The sequence below is a fragment of the Brachycentrus maculatus genome, unplaced genomic scaffold, assembly GCF_059751285.1.
Source record: "Brachycentrus maculatus isolate JH-2025_06_01 unplaced genomic scaffold, ASM5975128v1 h1tg000005l, whole genome shotgun sequence".
NCBI lineage: Eukaryota > Metazoa > Arthropoda > Insecta > Trichoptera > Brachycentridae > Brachycentrus > Brachycentrus maculatus.
The window spans coordinates 713468-734613 of record NW_028280760.1 but is presented as its reverse complement, the minus strand read 5'-3'; the positions used below and the strand labels follow the sequence as shown (position 1 = coordinate 734613).

Below are 21146 nucleotides of genomic sequence, written 5' to 3'. Positions count from 1 at the left end.
CAGAACAATCATTCCATCATCTGGTCAAATGTAGTGTTATTCAAACCTGTAGATGGAAGCATCTGTAGCTTCCAAAACCAGTTGTAATAATACAACACTCAAGTGGTAGAAAACAAGTGCTCAACTTATGATTTAAGCTCATTTGAATGGTTAAAAAACAGTTTTTTGTGAATTTGTTTCTAAAATTCTATTATAATTTGGCTCAAAATTCAAGCGTAATTTTTAAAATCTGTATATAAAACCACGTTTCAGAAATAACAAATAACAGCTCATTAGAATTTTTTCGTGATTTGGTCATATTTGGCAATATGCTCACAATATGTATGTTAGTATTATGAAAAAATGCAATCCTTACTTATTTGAGGCAAAAAGTGTAGATAATTATTGTACATAATTATGTATTTGCAAGCAGACCATCGGTTACGCATACTTAATATTATTTTATTGGTTAAATATTGGTATTGTTTCCTGGCGAAATATCATAAACGATAGTTTTAATTTTGTAAATCTCCTTTTAATAAATATACGCTTGATCTGTAAAAATCATATACTTCGGAGGGATCCAAAGTATTCAATCTTTTTCTTGAATAAATTGGATTATTTTCAGTAGATTAAAACGATATTTATCTAACTGGAATTTATGATATTTTACATGACGACCAGGAAAGGGCTTTGTAGCAACACTAAAATATGTACAAATAACGTGACTATGTACAGTCTGTGAATGATTTTGAAAATGAATTAGTTTTAATTTACGATGGTTAATACATATTTTGCTTCGCTGTGTAGTGTTGCATTTCTACACTTTCCATTAAAGCATCTGAAAAGGATTGTCATTTGCTTTGAAATTTTGCAATGTATTTGTATAATACATTTGTGTTTAGTGTTGAATGTGTCATTATATGTTCGCCTAGGCCCTAGAGAATGCTCCCTACTAGAGAGCCCTGGGGCTGATTAGATACTCGGGTGCTCGCGCACCCCGTAGCATGTCCCGTCCCCTGAACGTAGAGCCCCCCTCACTCGGTGCGTGTGAATCGGGATATGTTTGGCGGGACTCGTCTAGTGTAAGTGTCAGGTATGATGGGTGTAGAGTTGCACTAGTTTTGTTTCAGTGTCCCCCCCCGCGGCTGGTTGGTTGCCCGCCCCCCTCCACTCCTCCAGCCGGTCTGTCTATCCTCTGGAATGTTTGTCTCTCACCTCTTCTTTCTCGCCCCATTCCGCTATTTTCGTTTCGCTTTATTCACGCTCTCATCTCATTCTATCGCATATGTTATTATATTATATATACATTTTATTTTGTTATTTTTTTCATAGATTTTTATGGATATACAAATGCCGATAGTGTTTATTAAACCGCGTGTCATCGGCCCTTGTTGCCTATATTTCGGACTGTATCGCAATATCCATCGTTCGGACCGATGTCTCGTTCGACAAATGACGGATGTCCTCGATGCAGTTTGAAATGTTGGGAAAAAGCGCCGCACGTTATAAACCCATAGAAATACTATCGGTTTAATTAGTTTTCTTCGAATCATTTACTACGTACTTTGGCATGGCATGTTCGTAGTTTATTATTGTTTATTATATGGATACATCCGTAGTGGTATCGTATATCGATCTGATATCGGTACAGATACTATTCGGTATTGGCCGCATCGTTTGGCTTGTAACGATCACGCATCTCATCATCCGAGTCGCGCCGAGTCATATCCGATTCACTATGGCCCGAGAGAGAGACAAATTTCTAGAAGAGGGCAGTGAGAGTGGCATGTTTTGTGGTGTTTTGTAGGAGGCAAACGTTCAGGCAACCAACCAGACGCCGCCCGCGCGCTCCCGCCCGGGGGGGCACGGGGAGGCGGAGGCCGCCGAGGGCACCGTGTTCCGCCTCTCCTTCCTGGGCTCCGTGGAGGTGGACGAGGAGGGGTCGGGGCGGCGCCGCCGGAAGCGCCTTAAAAAGAACATGGTAGAGGAGGCCGTCACCAAGATCAAGGTGCTGCCACACCCCCCCCCCCACCATCCACGCGACTCTACACCCTCCCGCGCACTTGACACCTGGACGGGGACCCTACTGGCATAGGACGCGGAGAAAATTTCTTTACAACTCTTTCTCCTATAAATATAAAATTCAGAACAAACTCCAATTGAATATTGACCATTCTTTGTTACCAATAATTTATCCAATTTCGTATTATTTGCTGTAGATGCAATCCTAATAATTTAGAGTTTTGGGCTATATTCGGGCAATGATTTCTCTAATGTTGGTTTATAAAACCTCGTATAAAAAAAGTATCGTAAGATAAAAATTTTACAATATTTTAAACTCTGACAGATCTAAGATTAGTCAATATTTTATCACCGGTGAATTTTCAAAAACAGTTTGTTGAATTAAATTATTGGGAGAAATAATGACAACAATGTTTAAATATGTAATTCTTTAAAATTATAACCATTGTTGCAAACTCTACTTTTACAGAATTATGTCTTCGTCTGGTGTCATTTGTGTGTCTGTACGGTTCTGTCACCATAATATAGCCGTTTATATATCCACCATATTAAAGCTAATCAATATGTGAATCCTTCCAGTTTTTATGATTATCAAATATTCTAGTATCATACTCCAACATGAACTTTGTTAAAATAACAGAAAATATAAATAATGCAATTATTATCAATGTGTGTGTAATATAAAAACAGTTATATTAAATTGAAAGTTATATACAGATAGACAAGTGAAGAAACTATGACTAAATTAGATTTTTAGGACAATACATATTAAACATTTTCCATTCTATGTTTTGTATAAGATTCATAGCACAATGTCTTCATGTCAATAACATTTTGTCTTCTTTCTTCTTATTAAACATGCTTCCGTGGATATTATAGGCTCTGGTAAGTACAACTGTATTATCGATAAACTTTACCACTTCAAGAATGATTCAACCTGCAAAAATGTGTATTTGCCAGTTACACAATTCATCATTGCAAATCCAGATTTTAGATATTCTCTCAATAGTAATACACAACTGTTTGTTCCTTGTCTGAGATTCTTCGGGGAAAATCATTTATAGGGTATTGGGTTCATATTCTAGTTGGTTGGATCTTGAATCGGCATAGTTAGGGGTGATTCTTGAGAAAAAACTTGATAAAATACAAATTAGTTTTCATTGTTTAGAGCAGACATGTCAAACTTGCGGCTCGTGAATAATTTTTTTGCGGCCCGTGTGTATATCCGCAGTTATATTTTTCATTTATTTTAATTCTTCGTTGAAATCTTTTTTTTTATACGGTAACATATGATATTCTTTTACAAAACTATTAAGTTGTATCTACTGTACCTCATATGACTGTCTTTGATAATAAATTATTCACTTAAAGTTAGATAAAAATGAAAATGAGATTTTTGAGTTTTTTGATGTGGCCCGCCGGCGTACCCAAAATACCTTATGCGACCCTTGGTGCCTTTTGAGTTTGACACCTCTGATGTAGAGGATCAATTACCCGAAGAAAAAGATATCCTATAACATCATTGTTTTTTAAAATTATTAATAGTTTCGATTAATGACATGACTTTTTTGCAAACACAATTGTATGACCAATATCCAACTATCTAAATATCTTGATGATGTTTTTTTTTTTAACAATTTAAGTTTCTCTACAAAACTTTCAGAGGAGCCAGAGTTGCTAATGTATGAAATACAGTAAAACCTCATTGTTAATTTATTGTGTTCCATAAGAGTATCAAAGAATTATTAAATAATTATTTAAAATATAATTTGTTCCGATCGTCTAGATAACCTTTATAAAAAATACTTAATAATCAAAATCCTACAAAAAAAATCTTTACTTTTAAGTGATAACACAAAACAGAATAAACACAAAATAATTAGCTAGTATTTTTCACTTAACCTTGAACATAAAGAGTCAAGTTCAACTCACTCCTGTGTAGGAATAGGCAATAAAATTTAAGTCGAAGCCCAAATAGGGTCGTGATAAGTGATGTTGCATAAGATACAGCTATAATTCAGAGTCACTCTCCCGAGGACCCAACTCTAAAATTTAAAATTAGCGCCACATACGGTGTTTGAAAATGATGTGGAATGCATCGAAACACGTGTCGCAGTAGATTTTAAGAAATAGTGGTATTTACTAAGTAAAACTTTAATTATAAATGAATAAAATACAACTTAGTAGACTCAAAAAATCAGTGTTTGATTTAACATTTAATACATAAATTAAAATGGAGTTCTACAAATTAAACGCCAAATCTATAAATACAGCTTTATTTATTACTATAAGTTTGAATTTAGTTAGTTGTAACCACTGTAACTTGGCGATGCAGGCCCCGGAGGGAGAATCCCAGCCCAGCACGGAGGTGGACCTGTTCATCTCCACGGAGAAGATAATGGTGCTCAACACGGACCTGAAGGAGATCATGATGGACCACGCCCTGCGCACCATCAGCTATATCGCCGACATCGGGGACTTAGTGGTCCTCATGGCGCGCCGCCGCTTCGTGCCGCACGAGATGGACGACCCGCCCAAGGTCAACCGCACGCCCAAGATGATCTGCCACGTCTTCGAGAGTGAGGAGGTGATCATATACAAACTACACCTTTCTTACATTATCTTGATAAATAATTTGCGAGTTCTACCTTAAAAGAACACAACTCACGTTTTCCATTTAACGAGATACAAATTGATCACCATCGAATCCTGTTCTTGGTTAAGATTATATAATTTCAACCGCCTGTGCGGTATCAGTATGTGTAAACTATTTATTTTTAGATGAAGTTTTTTTTTTACTATCGTTTTATATTCACAATAAATGTTATTGTTTACATCATCTGCCCTGCTAATTGACATAGATACATGTATTTCAAGTAATCTAGTTTTAAAATGATAAATATTAGGGTCAGGCTTTTTTTTTAAAAAATCACTGCTTATTTTTTTTGTCAATAAAGTTTTCAATCGGGTCATCTATAGTTAACTTTGACAAAAGATCTCTTGGAGATTGTATTTAATGGTCTATTTGTAATTAAATGTTTTGACAATACATTCACAATAATATGTATTAGCTCCATAAATGAATGTGATCTTTTTCTCAAAATGTTGGTAAGATAATTTGAAATCGATAAATTTTGTCAACTTATTCTGAAATGTAAATATTTATTTTTGCTTTTTTTCAGGCACAATTCATCGCTCAGTCAATCGGGCAAGCTTTCCAGGTGGCGTATATGGAATTTTTGAAAGCCAATGGGATCGAGGACCATAGCTTCGTCAAGGAAATGGACTACCAGGAGGTCCTCAACAGCCAGGAGATATTCGGAGACGAGCTGCAGATGTTCGCCAAGAAGGAGATGCAGAAGGAAGTGGTGGTGCCCAAGGCCAAGGGGGAGATATTGGGAGTGGTCATAGTGGAGTCGGGATGGGGGTCTATGCTCCCCACCGTCGTCATAGCCAACCTGGCGCCATCGGGTGCGGCTGCCAGATGCGGACAACTCAACATAGGTTAAGATCTCTACAACCTACAAGATAAATAGCTTAGACAAGCTTCACTCAATCGGGTTCATTTACTAACCGATCCATTTACCTTTAAATAAAGCACTATTGGAGATAGATTACGCTCCAGGTCATCCAACCTTAATGGACGTGTATTTAAATCTTAAGTTAATTTGGTAAATATCATTAATTATTATACTGTATTATTTGGATGCACACAATATCATTTATCATGTGTCATTATTGTAATTTAGTTTAATAATTAGCGGTACTTACCACGTAAATATTAAATTTTAAAATGGATAGATATTGCCACAAAGTGACTGCGGAATCAATTGACGAACTTATTTATTAAAAAGAAGTATAGTATTTAGAACTTGAAATTATTTTCCTGTAAACTGATTACTATAGATTGATTTTATTCCTTAAACATATTGAAGAATTGAGATTTCTATTTGTATCTCAACATAGATGCAGAAGTTTATCGAGATGGAAATATGGAAACTTGGGTACTTATGATATAAATAAAAACCTTTATAGGAACCATGGAATAAAATCCAGCATTTGTAATAAAAGACATTAAAATATTGAAGTATGGTAACGTAGTTTGATCACATATTCTAATCTGATTAATGTATTCCTGGAAAGTTTATCCTTCTAACCTTTATCTGCACTAAATGGTACACAGGACAAACTGCATCATATTGACGGTGTTTTTTTGACCAATGTAGGAAGAAGGCAGTCCAGGGTGATATTAAATAAATATTAATAATGAAAAGTTACTAATATTTATTACGAACCTTCCTGGAAATTGAACCCGGGACTTCCAGCATGGTAGTCAAACAGGCTAACAACTGCACTATGGAGGCGGACTATTTAGTTAATATCTAATACTTGCCAATAAATAAACAATCATAAAAACTGCGTTCTTGGTTTCCATTAAATTTGTTTTCATTATTGAAAAAATTGCGATTTTTATCTTCTGACCTGTTAGACCTGCTCAATGATGGTGTTTGAATGTTTTTGTTTAGGTGACCAGATAATAGCCATCAACGGAGTGAGCTTAGTCGGCTTACCTTTATCCACTTGTCAAACTTACATAAAGAACTCCAAGAACCAGACGGTGGTGAAGCTCACCGTGGTGCCCTGCGCGCCCGTCGTGGAGGTGAAGATCAAGCGGCCGGACACCAAGTACCAGCTGGGCTTCAGCGTGCAAAATGGCGTGGTGAGTATGGGGGCAGAGGGAGGCCGCTGTGAGAGTCGACGGAGGTACTGACGACAGTGCTCTTGCAGATCTGCAGCCTGCTGCGCGGGGGGATCGCGGAGAGGGGCGGCGTGCGCGTAGGCCACCGCATCATCGAGATCAACAACCAGAGCGTGGTGGCCGTGCCGCACGAGAGGATCGTGAACCTGCTGGCCACGTCGGTGGGGGAGATCCTGATGAAAACCATGCCCACCTCCATGTTCCGGCTGCTCACGGGCCAGGAGAACCCCGTCTACATATAGACACGCGACTGGAAGCTACAGTGCCTGCCTGGCTAGAGTGTAAACAGACTGTCGGAGGATATTATTTACCTTTAAGTGAAATGTAATATTTCTAAGTGTTTAGTACTTGTGTTTTGTAATAATAAAGTTGACAATACGACCCTCGGGCCCTAGTACTTGTGTATCGCTCACGCCGCGCGCGCCCACTCCTGTATGATTTGCTAGCGCCGCTACTCGAGATATGTGTACTCCAGTGTACCCCCTTTGTGTACGTGATGTACAGATGTGTAATAAACAGATATTATCATATTGTTCAGAGTATTATCTAGTCACGCATTTATTTATAGATTAAATTACCAGATATATTTTTCGCCTTTTATTTCCCTTATCCTAAAATAACAATACATTTTATGCTTAAAATTCTATTTGAAAAGCAGAGTTGTACAGAAGTTGTTATATATATAATACAGGTTCACCCGCTCACGAGGGAAGTTGGGTAAGTATGAATAGTACACGAAGAGCACTCGGCGGAGTGGCAAGCGGTGTGGGGCCGGGGAACCAATCCTTGTTGCTCGGGAGAGTGTGGAGTAGTAGAGTACGGAGCGGCGGCGGCGCGACCCGCCGGAGCCGCCCGAGGTGCACTGAGCCGGGTGACTGGGGGGGCGGAGCGCAGGCAGCCCCCCCAGTGACACTCGCGGACCAAAGTCTATCAACACTGTATCGCACTGGCTCAGTTGTCCATGGCGTATCTCCTGGTCCATTCCTTGGCATTGCGAATAGCTTCTACTTCGTTGACTTTCCACAGCTCGGCGACGTCGTTGGCTAGCGGGTCGTCGGGGTTGGGCGCCGAAAGTAAGGCCTGGATCGACAGCAGCACGGTCCGTATTTGTAAGGCGGGACTCCATTTATCTTTCAGAATATCGAGACATATGCGACCCAAACGATCTATATTTGGGTGATATATTTTCGTTATAAATCTAACTTTGGGTGCTGACATTGGATAGTCTTCCGGAAGGAAAAGCTCTAATTTGAATAGTCCGCCTTCGAAAGGTGAATCTTCTGGTCCAGTAACGATAACGTGAAAATATCGAGCGTTAGTATCGCTGGGCACTGCACTTATTCCGGGCACCGGTTCCTGCATCAGACGTTGTGTCTCTTTAATTATTCTACGTGGTAGGGCTGCCATTTTAAATGTGCGGCCAATGCTGATAATTTAGATTGTACAAAATATACGCCACACCACGCCCGACGATTTCACTTACGCGGAATTACAGTTTTTATTAAATAGTTAACAAATATAAAAACCGGAAAACAACGATTCCTTGTAATTTAAATCACATTTATTCCATCGCAGTATCGAAATGCCCTCAGTGTGAAAAGGGACTTCATTACAAACGAAATTATTTCGACAGTATTCTATAGCCAGGATGACCAACAAAATATGTTTTATCAGAGACCATAGACTAGAAACCAGCGCGGTTTTCAAAGTCTATCCCATTATTTTTATGGGGCACCTAAGTAGGTACCTGCTAACATTTCGTACTGGTTAGTTTTTATTTGGGTAAGTACCTAAATTACTGGTACGTTTCGACAAACTGCCGTTGAATTTGTGGCAGGCGTCACTATCTCTTATTTAATAAATACAAAACTGATTTTGACCATCCAAAAATATACGCAATTTTACGACATTTTTTTAGTTCATAAGAAAATCGCTCTACAGATGATGTTGGTGTACTTTTCCCACTGTATATTTTATTTCAGCTACGCGTACATTCATTTAGTTAATTCTTACCTTAAATTTGATTTTTGAAAATAATCCTCAATGTTTTATTTAATTTTATCAAATCCCTTAGTAATTAAAATCACTCGCAATTATCGTGATAAATTTCCATAAATTTATATTATTCACGTATTCATTTATTTGGGGGAAATGTGGGTACGTTTATTTAATAAATTGATATATAATGGTACAATAGCTCGAAAATATATTTATAAAAAAAAATTGTTAAAAAAATTAGAATAAAATTATAATTTCATTTACAATTTCCATTCGAAAAATTCCGCTTAGCAAAAAAGAGCATTTTTATTATTTTAGATTATATATACCCTATTTCGAAAAAACCAAATCGAACATTTCGAAATCCGCATTCGGAATATTTTCCGTCATTGCTGATTGTAGATTTATCTACTGAAATGTATTTTTAGAAAAAAAGCACAACACGTTAATTAGAAATATTCTTTCATTAGCATATTATGCTATTAATATTCCGGAGAGATGTTAAAAGAAATTACATATTTAGAAGAAAACCACCCGACGGCCGCTCCTTCATAATATAACCCACCCGCTACCCGCTACCCACTACTCTCCACTCGGTATGGTCTCTTGATAGCACATTAAGCCGCACCTATTCTTTCATTAATAAAAATCAACGAAACACGAACATTGTGAAGGGAATACGGTGGCAAAAAACTGCTGGATTAAATAATAAAAACAAGAATAAAAAATACTCACATTTGTCTTTTGTGTATTATTTGCTTTCGGATCTAAACAAAACGGTGTCTAAAAGCTTGGATCTCTTGCATACAAATAAGTGGGTCTCAATCCAACATACCTACATGGCTGTTGTGAATTTATATGAACTGTGTCATGAGATTGATCGATATATCTAGAGAGTTCCGAAAATTTGAATAGGGTGGTTGCCAATCATGGCTAGAATGATGAATGTTAATCATTTTTAAAGTAATCACTTAACCAGCCTGTGACAGGACATATGCCATGTAAATACCCAGTCTTCCATATTTTTCAGCCGCTTGGTACATGTCCGGATTTTAAATTTGAGACTTATTATTCTCAAATGAGAATAAAGATTAATAATAAATATATATAAATAATGAATAAAAAATTGTATAAAAAAAACTATAACCGCGTAATCTGCAAAACCATTTTCATTGCCTTTTTTAATAACTTTTTTTATAATTCGATCATTTTTACAAAATAAAATTGTCCGCGAAGAACTTTGAGTTGAGGGACACCGACTTCAGACTTTTTCTAGATATTTTCAGTTTGTTGTGAGCTTTCCCTAGAGTTACCAGTTACTACGCAGGAAAATAAAATATTACATTTTCGCTACATTTTTTTAACATTATAAATATTTTTGGAGAATGGGTAACAAAATTGTGACTTTTACGGAACAACAGCTTGAGGACTATCAGGTGAATAGAATATCATTTTAAAATTATGTATATTTAATTCGTAAATATAGATAATAAATATATAAGGCTTCTGACTCCCGATTAATGAACATAATTTTATTAAATGAATGCGTATTAATGATTCTGTTTATATTATAGGATTGCACATTTTTTACAAGGAAAGAGATTTTAAGGTAACATTCTATTATTATAGAAAATAAAGGAAAATAATCAATATTGCAAATAATTTACCACGAAAATACAGTAACCCCCCCCCCCCCCTATAACGTTCAGATAGGTACCGCGTTTATCAATGGGAACGTTGTAGGGGGTTAATGTTTATAATTTTTATTTTATTTAAAATGGCTCATTTTAGTCTTTTCCGCTGGTTAAAATGTTTAAAAAAAATTAACCACTTATAAAATTCCCTATGATAATGCGGTACCTATCTCAACGTTATAGGGGTTTTACTATTTGACTATTTTTTACATTATACTTCAATATTCACGAAAATATAAGTTTCATGTAATTTATTTATCAGGTGATTATTATTTTAAATGCTGTAAATACATTTTTTTGTAAACTAACTAATTGACTTACCATCATGCCGCTTCCCCGCAGGGGTTGGCAGACAGAAAAGAACGCCACACCAATCTGTCTTTGCAAACAATCTAGCCTCTTCCACATTCATGGATCTCCTCATATATCTTCATCATTTCGACTCCTGACCTGACCACTTTCAAGTATTTAAAAAAACTATATGTTTTGTTTAAAAATTTTATAAGTTTAATAAAAAATTAAAAGGGTATTTTTAGCCGTCTCCTGGTATGTCAAATCGGGTAGAATCTTACATACATCAAGAAGGCCTTTGCTAGTAAAAAACTTACTCAAGTCCAATCTTAGATAAACAAGTAAACTAGTCGATTCTGTTTAAGTGGTGTCATTTTGAATTGTAATATGCGGGTGTGTTTTAGAGTCTTTAAGAGATTTCGTGAGGTGAATCCTGACCAAGTGCCCAGAAGCATGACGGAAGACCAGGCCTCTAGGATACAGGTGCCGCTAGAGTGTATGGAAAAACTACCAGAGTTGAAGGTAGGTTATATAAATTGACTACTATCAAACGCCTCAAAATTATTTTTTACTGACGTTTCTTGGTAGAACTGCATATAAAATAATAAAATAACAACTTTATATTTTTCCACATTTATTTTATATAACCAGTGACCGGGTTTCGTTGTAACTAACATCATTAGTAGATTTATATTATCCACTGACACTTCGTGATGGAATTGCATTTTTAATTTATTATTAGATTAAAACCAATATTTTTAGCTTTTCCACTTTTTTATTTGACCAGCGACCGGGTTTCGTCGTTACCGACATGATGTCACCAGTCTGATGATGTCGGTAACGACGAAACTCGGTCGCTGGTCAAATAAAAAAGTGGAAAAGCTAAAAATATTGGTTTTAATCTAATAATAAATTAACATCATTAGACTGGTGATTTCCCAGTCTGATGATATCGGAACGACGAAACCTGGAAACTAGTCGAATAAAACAAAAATGGAAAAAGCTACTCGGATGTTTTTTTGTTACCTAAATTTAGCATCCAATGTGGACCAAATAAAAACCGTTGGAGTACTCTATTCGGAAGTTACCGATTTAACTACATAGTTAGGATAACTTAAACCAACCTATTTTTCCAATGGTTTACGATTTTAAGTTAACGGAGTTAAAGTAACTTATTGAAACTATTTTTTTTTGCCGAATACAAGCAAGGTTGAATTTATTGAAACTACGACGTTAAAAATTTAACTTCTGCATGTAATTTCAGCTCAGGGCATCGATGACATATGGAAGTTAACGTTTTTAACATCAACTTAACATTTTTGGTTTCGATAAAAAATATGTTAATTTTTTTTCTCTTCGTTATTATTGACTCTCTGACACTGCTCATAGGCGATCAGTTTTAAAAAGTCTAGAAGCAAAGTTAAAATTAACTGTACCGTATGGCATTGTTTCTGGTGTACCGTGGTGATTAGTTGGTATGTCGCGGAAAAAAGTCTAGTTTTGTGAAAATAACATAATTGGTTCAAATTTCGATTGCCTGCGCTCAGTTAAGTAGGCTTACATTTCGCATTAAACATAATATGTGAAATATGTTACCATAATATGGTAAATTTCTCTAAAATTTCTTAATTTGGTAGGTGAACCTTGAATACAAAAAGTTTACGGAACACTGCCGTATGGTACAATTAATTCTCCAGTTTTTTTGAGTTGGGTAATATAATCCATATTGAACGCGGTTATTAGATTATATTCTACTTTTATTTACATATATGATATGTGACGCGTTACGTCTTATTAAGAAATTATCAAACACAACAGAGTGTTTGACAATTGAATTTTTAAAAAAAAATTTTTTTTACAAAATACATATGTCATTAATACAAAATAGTTGGTAAATATATATACAAAACATTTCAAATATAACGTTTCTACCTCTCTAATAAAGTAGATACTTGTGTTTAGAGAGGGAGTTCGTTTAAGATTTTTTTTATTGTTATAAACAAAGTAAATAAAAAATATAAAAAAATATTCCTTGGTATGGAGTAGGAGTCTAGGTAGGGGTGAGTCTTATATGTTACAATATCTTAAGAGGAAACGCGTCACATATCATATATGTTAATAAAAGTAGAACTCAATTCAATAACCGTGTCTAATTTTGGATACATTACCCAACAATTCAATATGGAATACTACCAACTGTCTGCAGTTACAATAAATATTTTTTTTCACCAGATCATATTTTATTTATTTAACATATGATAAAAATGCACAGTGGTTAATCCTTAAAACATTTGTTTGAACAAGGAAAACCCGTTCAGACGCCGAATTTGCGAAGTGTTTTCCCGGGACGGCAGCGGCAACATGACCTTCGAGGACTTCCTGGATCTGATGTCCATCTTCAGCGAGCAGGCTCCGCGCGACCTCAAGGTCCACTACGCCTTCAGAGTGTACGACTTCGACGGTGATCGCTTCATAGGCGCTGCAGATCTAGGCGTGGCGCTGAGACTACTCGCCAGAGGAGAGCTGGCTACTGAGGAGCTGCAGCAGATAGCCGAGAAGGTAATGGTTTTCCTCCAATTATGTAAAAAAATGTAAAAGAATCGGCCTAAAAAAAAAACTGGTCAAATTATATATAAGCTGTATACAATTTTTAAATCACGTTTTCAGGCGTCTCCCAGTATGTTTTCTGATTCGGTTAGAATCTTGCATACATCTAAATAAAAGGGTCTCTGCTAAATAAAAGCTCTCTCAAATCAACCATAGATATTGCTGCGATGAAGCGATGTGTGAATCAAATCATAAAGATAAGAATTCAAAAAAATTGAGGATTGTGGTTGTTGATCACAGGTGGAATAATCAATGTAACTCGTATATGAAGTGATTACTTAAACCTACATATGACAGGTCGTACACTCTGTAAATACCCAGACTTCTAAATTCTTCATCATCTTTGTATGTTGAGATGTCAAAAATATAAAAATAAATATTGTAACAAGTACTAAATATCATGGTGCCAAAGACTTCGTAAATTCAAATAAAGGGTCTCTGCTACATTAAAACTATCTCAAATCAACCATATATGGCTCCCATAAACTCAGTGAAACGTCTTTGGGTTTATGTCATATGTATGAGTTACAAAAATTTAAGTAGTGTGGTTGTCAATCATGGGCAGAATGATGAATGTTACGTATGTGTAAAACGATGACTTAACTAGCCTATGATTAACCCTGTATATACCCAGACTTCCATATTCTTCTTCATCTATGTTGAAATGTAAAAATGTTAAAAAATAAATGCCGGTGTCTACTTTATTTGAATGCCTTCACTCGATAACGAGGAATTTTGCAAGTGACAAATTGTAATATATGGTATGCCATCGCAGATGTTTTTCAATTTGATTAAACAGCCGATTTATTTCAGGTAGTGGAGGAAGCGGACGTGGACGGAGATGGGAAGCTCTCGTACATGGAGTTCGAACACGTCATCACAAGAGCACCTGATTTCCTTTCTACCTTTCATATTAGGATCTGAGAAATAAATCAAACTCCGTCAGTAGAATATGCATTTGATTGCCTTTAGAACAGTTTTTATTATTTTTATATTTAGATTCTATTTCATTAAACATTAAACATACAATTTTAATTAATAATATAATAAATCAATTTTATTCTTAAACACGCCCATTCAAAAACATATACATACATTTACTTTAAACGGTTATCGAACATTTACTAAAAATAGAGTATATTTATACTGTAGGTACTGAATTCTGACGTAACACGTTTTACGGTAGGTATGTATAACATAGAGATGCTCGAATCACTATATCGGGAGGTACATTAATTGAACGACGATCATTACAACTTAGTATCGATAAAAGCGGCCCGCGAACACCTATTGAACGGCAAGGTACACGGACGAAGGGAAGAACGGTAGGAGGAAATATCCCCGGTCGGACAGCGCTCCGGATATTTCGTAGAATTCACACTCTCGATATATTTACAGTTTCTTAGACGAATAGGCACTAGGAAATTAGAATCACAGATCGATCGAAGGAAACGGAGAAGGTCTCAATACAGGTAGTGGGAAGAGGGCGCGGCGCGCTCGATGCGCGGGCGCGCGCGCGTGTAGCGCGGGTGGAAGGGGCCCAGCGCCGCCTCGTTGGTGCTGCTCGGGGGCTGCTCGCCCTGCGGCTTCAGGTGGAACAGGAAGCGGCGCGCGGCGGCGGGGCGCGGCCAGGGGGCGCAGCCGCCGCGGCTCAGCGTCTGGTGGTTCAGCGTCCAGTACACGGCCGGGTTGATGGCCGAGTGCGCGTGGCCCAGCAGCAGCGCGAGGCGCAGCAGGCGCGGCGCGGGCGCGGCCAGCAGCGCGTGTAAGCGGCACGCCGCGTACGGCAGCCAGCACGCGGCGAACACGGCCGCCACGGACACGAGCACGTTGGCGAGCCGCCGGCGCGACTGCAGCGTGGACGTGAGCGGCTGCGGCGCGAGCAGCGAGGGCTCGGCGGGCGCGTGCGGCTCGCGCTGCCGCCGCAGCTCGCCGCCGCGCCGCGGCCCGCTCGCGGCCCGACCGCGCCGCTTCTCGCGACCGTCGTCCTCGTACCCGTAGGTGACGGCCTGCGTCTGCGCCGCCATGCCGGCCACTATGATGACGTGGGTGGGCCGGCGCATGAGCGGCACGGGCAGCGGCAGCTCGCCGTGGGCGGCCCGCGCCGTCAGCGACAGGGCGCACAGCTTGGAGCGCACGCCCAGGTTGAACAGCAGCACGGCGCAGGCGGGCAGCGGGAAGGTGAGCAAGACGCGCGCCACCTGGAGGGCCGGAGCCGGGGGTGTCGCCGTGAGGCCGGGCACCGTGAGCAGCGCGGCCGCCGTCCACACCATCAGCGCCATCAGCAGGGGGCAGCGCTGCAAAGCGGACAGGCAGCGCGGGTGCTGCACCGTGATGAAGCGGTCCACGGAGAGCAGCATCAAGGAAAGAGTACTCGCCGCGACGGGAAGATTCTGAAAACGCGATAATCTCGTATTAGGCGAGAAGTTCGGAAGGGGGGGTACGAGTACGGCATGATGTATCGGCAGACAGGTACCTCGATGCAGACGAGGACGGCGCAGGGGAAGCCGGGACAGGGCGGCTCCTCGGCGGAGAGCAGCGCGAGAGAGGAGGTGTTGGCCCCGCCCAGCTCGGAGGCCCGGAGCACGGCGAGCGGGGCGCTGCACGCGCACACCAGCAGGTCGGCCACGCACACGCTCACCAGGGACGGGGTGCGCACGCGGGACCCGTGGGCCGACACCAGCGCCCCCAGCAGACCGCCATTACCTGCCAAGGAAGGGAGAGTTAATTGTGAACATCGCGGAGTCTACACTGGGGATAGAAATAGGCGGTCAGACGCACCTAGGACTCCCACGAAGATGATGGCCGTGTAGAGCACCACGAGGGGCAGCAGCTCCTCGGTGGGCAGCGCGAGGGGCGGCGCGGGCGGGAAGTGGGGGGTGTAGTTCCCGAAGAAGGGGAGGCCTTCACTGGGCGGGCTGGGCTCCATGCTGCGGGGGGCGCGGGCGGCGGGGGCGCATCGCGCAACCACACCCGGGGAGCTCTGAAATAACGTAACAATTGGTAACTGATCATTATTTTACCGATACATTCAACATTGAGATCCAGTCACTCGATGAATGTCTCACTAACGTCTCGATGCACGAGTGACAGAAAGCTTCGAAGAATATGTGTGACTAAGATAGATTTTTACATATTGGACGTGTCCAAATCCTTATTCACAAATCTGTGTTTCTCCGCTTATGAAATATTTTTATGTTTATTTTGACATTTCAACACGAAGAAGAATATGGAAGTCTAGTTATTTACAGGGCTTACGACAAACGGACCTATCATAGGCCGGTTCAAGTGATCACTTTTTATACGTATGACATTCACTATTCTACATAGGATTGACAATCACATTACTAAAATTTTTGGAACTCATCTATGTTGAAATATCAAAATGTACACAGATTTTATTTAATGTTTGAAATTGTTTTTCAGATAAAAGGGGTAAAAATGTGGTATAAATCATCTTACAATTGCGGGGGTGAGATGTGCCATAAAAAAGTTGTTTAATTTTAAGTGATAAATATTAAAACAAATTCGTTAAATACGTTACTATGAATGGAAAGTAAATGAATACCTAATAATAGTAAATGAAAACCGTAACGAAGGAAAGAGTTAAAAATTAAGTTATCTTTCAAAATTATAATCTAATAAAAATTTTAGTAATAAATTCAATAAAAGTCTTTCAATTGATTAATCACAAATTGCCCGGTTCGATTTTTTGCCATAAAAAATAGCTCTACGCCAACATCCCGTTTCCCGTAAATTAGTTACAATCATTATTTTCTTCCTCCCTTAGTTAATCAAACACGGTTCAGTTATTTACTCATCCATAAATCGTTATTTGGGGTAATTCAACAGAGGGGATATTTTCCGTTGACCGCTTATTAATTTGTTTATGCCCCCTCCACATCTGCCAGGAAATGCGCCAAGAAATGTGGGTCGAGAGGATATAGTCAGTATCGCCTACTTGGGGGTGTTAACGAATCATTGTAATTACCGACAACTCGATAAAAATATTAACTAAACTTCCTGTACTTTGGATGCGTTGACCAAAACTGACGCTAAACGGGTTGGCCGCTATTCCATTGTGAGCAGGAAATCAATAAGAAATTAGCGGAACATTAACTGCGAATACAAATGGCCCGTTGGCCGCATTATTCGCTAGGTGTGGAGGGGCCATTCGACTGGCAGGAACCACCCTCTCTCATATCAATTACACCATAGTTAACTAAAAAAAGGGTGAATAAATAAACTTAATTAAAACGACATTAAGTAATTAGATATATTGCGTAGATATTTGTTGTCACATTGTTAGATTTTTCTTTGATTAAAGGGCATTAGTTTACGCATATTTTATATTAAAACGATATTAGAACTATATCATATGAAGTCCTAAAGTGCCTTTATACTCGGCTGCCTAGCATCCTCCCAACTCGGGTCAAGCTTGATAAAAGCTCTCAGAAAATGTACAAAGCAGGATATTAAGAGTAGACATATCGGTAGTGTAAAGGCAAAGGGGTATATCTGTCAATTTTTTTTATTTTCTAAGTTTGTTCCACAAAATGTATAAAATAGTGTATTCCATAATCTGGCAAAAGGATAAAGCTGTAGTTGCAATACTTATTTAGTTTTAAGATATGTACATATAACAATACATAAAACAAATGAGTTATTTAATTTCGCAAGTTTGTTTTTGCTCTCCTGTAAAATTTGGTCTGAGACAGATATACCCCTTTGCCTTTACACTACCGATATATATTTGAAGAAGTTACGGTATACGATGAATGCAATACTACTTCTAACATAATCAGACTGCAAAAGGGTTTGTTCTTTCATCAAATCTTCAGTGTTATGATCAGAAGTCAGGATAAATTGCGGTAACCGAATTATAAAATTTCTCCACAAAAGCCCTTATGATAAGGAAACCAAAAAGGGTTCAATTATTTTTTCACAATATTTCCAGTTTCTTATGGTGAGATATCAGAAACGTCTTTATAAATACAAGTATATACTAAGTAAAATAAATTATGAACAGTGATTTGGACAAACCATACTAAAAAATTGTCAAATCAAAGTCATCTTGCGTATGAAGTTATTAGTATAAAAATTTGTTTTTCAGTTACTTGGGACAAATATATGTATATTCCGAAATTTGCGTATAAAGAGATACTCAAACCAGCCCATGACAAGTCGTAAACCCTGTTAATACGCAGATTAACATTTTATATGGAAAATCGTTTATGTCAAAAAACTTCTTCATCGAAATATCAATAAAATATTCATTTGTTACATTTTTGACATACAGACTTATGTTAAGCATTTGGACATACTCAAAATGTTGTGAATTCATCAGTTAGTTCACAATTAATTAAGCATATATTCTTTGGTAACATCTGTACAATTTTCAATAAATTTTACGTTGTAAATACCAATCGATAATCAACTTAGCATTTTACACGATATTTACAAAGTAAAACTAAATTTAAATTTTATTTAGGTACAGTACGTAAAATAAAGTATTTAATGTACTGAATCCGTGTTTGCTTTAAGTTACATCTTCTCACGATAGGATTTTTGTGACTAAGCTGAATTAATAACGTATTAAATGTGATTACTTAAGTTCGTTGGTTGTTTAAGAGTGCCGCCTCGCTGTGTGTATACCCTGTTCCCTATGCGCGGTAAAGTGGATTGACAGAAGTACTTTGCACTGATTATAAAGCGAATTAATCCTCCAGAACCTTCTCCCGCGCAATCTGTAATCTGCACTTCTCCACCGAACTGACTAAGGAACACGGAATAACACGCCTAAGGACCTTTAAATTATAATTGTTTTACGTGTTCATCTAATTAACAACTAAGAGATTCTAGGAAATTATACAGAACGGCTTCCCTTTGGGCGGAAAATTATATTAAATAAATGGAACATACTTACACTAGGCAACATTTGTTTTAGAATGAGTGTGATGAAATGAGATGAAATTCTATTTTATTTATTTATGAATTTTCATGTGAAATTTTTTTTTTATATAAAAACCTAGGTACAAGTCGTTTTGAGCCATTTAATTTCATTATTTAAATTATGTTTTGGCGGTTACGAATTTGGTGGCTTGACCGTTCTAATACAATTTTCGAGACCCAAATGAAGTGTCTATTTTTTTACATACTTATATGTAATTTAAATTGCTTAATATTTTCACTTTTATGACAAATGGGATGACGTTACACACATTACATAATATTATTATTGTTTAAACCTTTTAGAGTAATTAAAAAATAACAAAAAAAACACAACATTTTGTGTCCAAATACTTGTTCACAAATCTGGATTTTCTCCACTTAGGGGTTATTTTTAAAATTTTACATCTCAACATAGTAAAGAAGAACATTGCAGTCTGGTAGAATATGAAGAAGAATATGAATATGGAAGTTAAGAATATGAATATAAAAAAAAACACCTTTTTAAGAAAGGATTTTAAGAATTTTACTGATTTTATTTTATGTTGTATCTTAAATTAAAAACTTCGTTAGGTATATCATCGAAATAGACGAGGCGCTGTTTAGAGCTGCCCAAGACAAGGACAATTACCCTCAAGTGATCGTTGACGTCAGGGAGGCCTGACATAACGTGTATGGAAGAAGATTCATTCAATATGACAACAGAAGAGCAGGACATGTAACCATGATTTTATATAATTGTTGATAAAGATCACGTTACACTAATTGAGTGCTGTGTCCTATGTACCATTTACAAAAAGGGTAAGAAGAATAAATTCGGTGCAAACATGTACCAATTCTTGGTTTCAAATTAGGGCTTTTCACCATTCGTAGGGTTTTAAGGTATATTTTTAAAAGTTTTATTTCATTTAAATGAAAATAGAACAGTTAAATGAACACTTTATTGACTGTATTCGGAAACTTCAAGTCCATATATAGTTTTCGATAAAAAAATATTCGGAAATATAATATGATATACTACCGCTAACTTTATGTAATGGGAAACTGAAACTTTGTTTCAGAATTTAGTTCAGATTTTGTCATATATTTCAATTAGGAAACAGTGGAACAGGTACTGAGTAGTAAGCTTCCGTAACACCTTTGGAACAGGATATTCTTTTACCAATATTCAAAATATAATTTATGATAATATTGATCAATATCATCATGATGTATTAACATAAAAATGCATTAATAACATTACATAATAAAAATAAATAATTGAATTAATAAAACATTATTAATATAATATTAAAAAAAAAAAAAAAAAAAAATATATATATATATATATATATATATATATATATATATATATATATATATATATATATATATATATACATATATATATATATATATATATATATATATATATATATATATATATATATATATATATATTTATATATATATATATATATATATATATATATATATATATACATATATATATATATATATATATATATATATATATATATATATATATATTTATATATATATATATATATATTTATATATATATATATATTTATATATATATATATATATATATATTTATATATATATATATATATACATATATAAATATATATATATATATATATATATATATATATATATATATATATATATATATATATATATATATATATATATATATATATATATATATATATATATATATATATATATATATATATATATATATATATATATATATATATATATATATATATATATATATATATATATATATATATTATATATTATTTATATTATATATTTATCGTGTTCCCGTGAGT

The 21146-nt window shown here is 36.8% G+C and overlaps 4 protein-coding genes across 32 annotated transcripts in view; 2 read left to right on the top strand and 2 right to left on the bottom strand.

Moving 5' to 3' along the window:
* Positions 1-7350, top strand: part of LOC148313773 (uncharacterized) — a 152328-nt gene extending 144978 nt beyond the window's left edge. For 16 of the 29 annotated variants that reach the window (XM_088256325.1, XM_088256335.1, XM_088256351.1 and 13 more), the window contains 5 exons: positions 1790-1990; positions 4340-4591; positions 5187-5508; positions 6531-6724; positions 6793-7345. In XM_088256325.1, the coding sequence (XP_088112451.1) occupies positions 1790-1990; positions 4340-4591; positions 5187-5508; positions 6531-6724; positions 6793-7005 (1182 nt within the window). In that variant the 3' untranslated portion in view covers positions 7006-7345. Of the gene's footprint in view, positions 1-1789; positions 1991-4339; positions 4592-5186; positions 5509-6530; positions 6725-6792 lie in introns of all 29 variants that reach the window. The other 13 variants (XM_088256365.1, XM_088256357.1, XM_088256244.1 and 10 more) reach the window with 1 other exon arrangement.
* A 40-nt stretch (positions 7351-7390) lies between these two features.
* Positions 7391-8380, bottom strand: LOC148313772 (ubiquitin-conjugating enzyme E2 N). Its single transcript, XM_088256406.1, has one exon. It carries the CDS (start codon positions 8168-8170, stop codon positions 7715-7717), a length of 456 nt encoding a protein of 151 aa, XP_088112532.1. The 5' UTR covers positions 8171-8380; the 3' UTR covers positions 7391-7714.
* Positions 8381-10069: 1689 nt separating this feature from the next.
* Cib2 (Calcium and integrin binding family member 2) lies at positions 10070-14307 on the top strand. Its single transcript, XM_088278385.1, has 5 exons — positions 10070-10197; positions 10336-10370; positions 11151-11268; positions 13051-13305; positions 14167-14307. The coding sequence occupies exons 1-5, from the start codon at positions 10147-10149 to the stop codon at positions 14275-14277; spliced, it is 570 nt and encodes a 189-aa protein (XP_088134511.1). The 5' UTR covers positions 10070-10146; the 3' UTR covers positions 14278-14307.
* Positions 14299-21146, bottom strand: part of LOC148313770 (uncharacterized) — a 133963-nt gene continuing 127115 nt past the window's right edge. Inside the window, exons 3-5 of the mRNA XM_088278376.1 lie at positions 16135-16336; positions 15830-16059; positions 14299-15746 (exon numbers count right to left, since the gene is read on the bottom strand). Of these exons, the coding sequence (XP_088134502.1) occupies positions 14817-15746; positions 15830-16059; positions 16135-16282 (1308 nt within the window). The 5' untranslated portion in view covers positions 16283-16336 and the 3' untranslated portion in view covers positions 14299-14816. The remainder of the gene's footprint in view (positions 15747-15829; positions 16060-16134; positions 16337-21146) is intronic.